The 4015-nt window shown below is 38.2% G+C and overlaps 2 protein-coding genes across 2 annotated transcripts; both read right to left on the bottom strand.

Moving 5' to 3' along the window:
- Positions 1–203: 203 nt before the first annotated feature.
- On the bottom strand, positions 204–2733 carry LOC149256332 (cold-responsive protein kinase 1-like). The gene is made up of 6 exons (XM_089457408.1): positions 2461–2733; positions 2210–2349; positions 1898–2108; positions 1554–1788; positions 1246–1390; positions 204–1145 (listed from the first exon to the last, which is right to left on the bottom strand). The coding sequence occupies exons 1-6, from the start codon at positions 2588–2590 to the stop codon at positions 702–704; spliced, it is 1305 nt and encodes a 434-aa protein (XP_089313534.1). The 5' UTR covers positions 2591–2733; the 3' UTR covers positions 204–701.
- A 90-nt stretch (positions 2734–2823) lies between these two features.
- Positions 2824–3753, bottom strand: LOC149256331 (cysteine-rich repeat secretory protein 55-like). Its single transcript, XM_089455320.1, has one exon. It carries the CDS (start codon positions 3751–3753, stop codon positions 2824–2826), a length of 930 nt encoding a protein of 309 aa, XP_089311446.1.
- Positions 3754–4015: the final 262 nt, after the last annotated feature.

The raw sequence follows: 4015 nt of genomic DNA, 5'->3' as shown, positions 1-4015 counted from the left end.
AATCGAGCAAATGATCAATAAAGTTTCTGAGGTTTTATGTTTTAAGTCAAAAGCCTCAATTCAACAATTGAATACCTATACGGAAAAACATCATTTTGAATAAACACGCTTGGTTTCAAAGTGGAAGTAAGATATTTTTAACTTTTTAATAGTAAAATTTTATTTTATGAAAAAATAAAAAATAATATTTTCAATTTGATGACGTTAATGGATTGAAAGAATAATACCTTATAGTCGTGATAGATGCTTACAACTTTTATTCTAATTTATGATATCTTTGCAGGATGAAATGATGTGGGACATGTATAGATATTATTTTTAGACGAAAATCTGTAGTCCATTCCATAGTAAACAATTTAAAGAGTTTTTAACTGCAGAGCTTGAAGCACTTAATCGTCTGAGGACTAGTGGCAGATGATAGCACGAGTCATCTAAAAGAAATAATGCTAATAAATGAAAATAATATAATCTTGGAATAGTATTTAAATTTATTTTATTAATTAAGGTTTTTCTTTTTTCTTTTGCCTTTCTAAATAGATGGAAATAAGCAAAAAGCGAGCTTAATCGCTATGCGATGAAAATCCCCCATTTCCCATTACAAATCCTATCTACGCCTAATCTTCTTTCAATAACGAACAATCTGATTATGTCATTTATGGATCGCAGCAATAATAAGCACCTAAACGTTGGCTGATTTTCACCTAGGCTCCTGACGAAGGATGAGCAGATGCAGAATGGATATCGGAATGTGTGTTAGAAGAAATTGCTGTACCGCGAGATGCTCTGTCAGGATCAAAAGCTGCAGGAGCAGCAGTTGCAGAATGGATATCGGAATGTGTGTCAGAAGAAATTGCTGTACTGCTAGATGCTTTGTCAGAATCAACAACTGTAGAACGTTGAAGTTGGTGAGATTTGGTCACATTCTCCACATCTATGTAAACAGGCCTTGTCGGTGAGGAAAGATGTTCTCGCTCACTGGTCAGCATGGACACCACCAGTGACATTGAAGGCCGCAACGTTGCAGCTCCTTGAGTGCACAGAAGACCAATTTTAATCACTCTCATCGCTTCCTCACACGAATAACTGCCCTCCAATGTGGGATCCATAACTTCTAATGCTCTCTCTTCCTTATACAGTCTCCATGTCTGATAATTGACCAATATCCACAAATCATAAAACATTAGTGAGTAAGAATCATATTTCATACGGGAAATTTATACTATATTAGATCCACATTAGCCATACTTCTTCCGGGAGAAACACCATGTGTTGAGGCAAACTTTGATTCTTTCTTCCGCTGATAATCTCAAGAACAAGTACTCCAAAACTGAATACATCCGCTTTTTCTGTCAGCTGTCCGGACAAGGCGTACTCAGGCGCCATGTAACCACTGCACAATGCCATGTATAATGAAATCAACATATCTTAACCCTTTTAAAATTAAAATTATATGATGCTTCCTCAAATATGTGAATTGTAGTTGGTTCATATCCTGCAATTTATTAAATAAAGTTGGGGACATCAAGACATTGAAATGTAAAGAGAATTCTTACAAAGTTCCAGCAATTCTAGTGCTAACGTGGCTCTGATCTTCTCCAAAGAGTTTGGCTAAACCAAAATCTGCTATTTTGGGTTTGTATTTTTTATCAAGTAAAATATTGCTTGCTTTAATATCTCTGTGGATGATCCGAATGTCAGATTCCTCATGAAGATAGGCCAGACCACGTGCAGTTCCAACTATGATTTCATACCTACCGCTCCAGTCAAGTAAATGGCGTTTTGTTCTATCTGCAATGATTGCATAACAGGAAGTAAACCCATTGGCAAGCCATATTAAAAAACTTGAACAAATCCAGGGTCCATGAAGGGATTAAGTAGTTAAAGAGGGAGAAGCTACCGAAAAGAATGTTGTCGAGACTGCCGTTCTCGAGGTATTCGTATACCAGTAGCCTTTCTGAGCTTTTAACGGAGCAGCCAAGCAATTTCACTAAATTCTTGTGCTGAACACGACTGATAAGATTGACTTCATTCAGAAATTCAGTGTCTCCTTGCCTTGAATCTAGGTTCAACCGTTTGATTGCAACCTCTCTTGCATCAGGTAGAACCCCCTACAGCAGATCAATGAACTTAATAATTAATTCTATTTTTCATGGAAGCTGCAGATTCCAAATATCTAATTTGACATAAAGCAATGATATTAAGCTCTCACTTTAAATACGGATCCAAAACCTCCCTCGCCAAGCTTGTCTTCCTCATTAAAATTGGACGCAGCCTTTTTCAGTATGTCGTAGTTGAATATAAGTTCCGGATGAGCTATAGTAGGCGATAAGTCAATTTCTCGTCCTTCCCCTGAGAAAACATTAACAATGCATCTATTTATTTTGCGGTAAAGAAATAGTTGATAAGTTCACAAGACACTAGTATATCAAGCGCACACTAGTGGTTTAGCAATTCCAGAACCTCCGGTTCGAGAAATGCGTTCCCAAGGCATTCGACGACAGAAAATCTTCCACTTCCAAAGGATTATGAATGTAACTAATCCGACCGTAGCGGCTACTACGCCCACAATTATCCCTGCAAATTCACACATTAAGGCTTCGTAAATTGGTTTTTTTATTTTAGGAAATGAACAAAATCACCCTACCACTTTTTTTCAGAGAAAAAAACTTCTTTCTATTATGGAAAAGAAAGTACATATTAAGGCTCCGTAAAATGTTTTTTTTATTTTAGGAAATGAACAAAAGCACCCTACCACTTTTTTTCAGAGTAAAAAACTTCTCTCTATTATGGAAAAGAAAGTACATATTTCAGTGAGAATAAATTTCAATTGCCATAAATGTGTTCAGACGAAACATCATCTAGCTTCTGATCCAATCGCCACATAGAAAAAACAAACAGAAAAAATACATTTAAAATCACTGTGTGAAAGAAGATACCGGATGCTGGAGGACTTTCCTTTGGCGGTGGCGGTGACGGCATGATGGAAGTATTAAAAAAGCTGTAAATGTTGTAAACCAACATGCAGTACATACTTAAGTAGCGTGCTCCAAGACATCCAGTTTTGCATCCCTCGCCCGGATCGGATAAAATCGACCGACCGGCAGCTAGGCACGTTTGGCAGTTTGTTGGTGACACATGATTCCAACATTGGGCTAGGGAGTAGATTTCCGGGAAACTTACATCATTGGTTTCGAATTTATCTGTAGCAAAAAGTGTGTGAGTCCGCACAGTTTTGTTGATAAGTTTTGACAGAGCCTCCAGGGTAATATTTGCGAAGAGATCTGGCTGAGCGCTAGCAATATTATTGTTACAAATAGTTTCATTGGCACTACTCTCATCATAATCGTTGCAAAAACTATGATTGTCGTAACGTAAGAAGTAGGCATCTATATAAAAGAATCCAGAAGTGTTGTGGCATTTCTTTACAAGGCTTTCTTTCGCCGTAGAAGCAAAGCCTTTGCAATCGGAGGAATTTAAATCTCCTCTGCACTGGATAAACCCATAAACAGCGCTATTGCTGTTTTGCCCCTCAACACTTGAGGTATTGAATCCGCTGGTAGAAGCGTTCCCCGACAATGATTCCAAAACCTGGATTACATTACGCTGGAAATCGCTACCATTTATATATTCCGTTTCCCCACAACCACTCCAGAGAGGTTCACCAAGCCAGATAGGTTGAGCTAGTAATAGGTGCAAGCGCGTCCATACAGTGACGATAAGCAACATGCGGCCGTGTATTGTTTTCATCTCCATTGGCGTCTCAAGACAGAGCTCGAAGCTTTCCTCTCGAACTTTTCTTTTCTAATTTGATGAGGGGAGCTGCACCAACGATCATAAGGCTCTGCGTTATTTATTACTTTTCTAACCCTTTGTTCCAGTTTACCTAGATACACTGAATCTGCACTTCTGATAAAGATGTTCGTTCATTTTTCAAGTCTGAGGGCATGGAATGACTCTACCATTGACTTACACACAAAGAAAATTCGAGCGAGAGAAACTTGATGGAACGGGCTCC

Source organism: Pinus tabuliformis, chromosome 7 (genome assembly GCF_031772625.1).
Source record: "Pinus tabuliformis cultivar Carrire ecotype Pingquan chromosome 7, CPIR1, whole genome shotgun sequence".
Classification (NCBI taxonomy): Eukaryota; Viridiplantae; Streptophyta; class Pinopsida; order Pinales; family Pinaceae; genus Pinus; species Pinus tabuliformis.
Note: the sequence above shows the minus strand (reverse complement) of the source record. Positions and strands in the feature narration are given on the sequence as shown.

Excerpts from the sequence above, each read along its gene's own strand:
- LOC149256332 (XM_089457408.1), bottom strand. The coding sequence starts at position 2,590 with ATGTGTGAATTTGCAGGGATAATTGTGGGCGTAGTAGCCGCTACGGTC. Across the intron at positions 1,789-1,897 it reads TCTCGACAACATTCTTTTCG|ATAGAACAAAACGCCATTTA; the intron begins GTAGCTTCTCCC and ends CAATCATTGCAG. Across the intron at positions 1,391-1,553 it reads ACTAGAATTGCTGGAACTTT|TGGTTACATGGCGCCTGAGT; the intron begins GTAAGAATTCTC and ends GGCATTGTGCAG.
- LOC149256331 (XM_089455320.1), bottom strand. The coding sequence starts at position 3,753 with ATGGAGATGAAAACAATACACGGCCGCATGTTGCTTATCGTCACTGTA.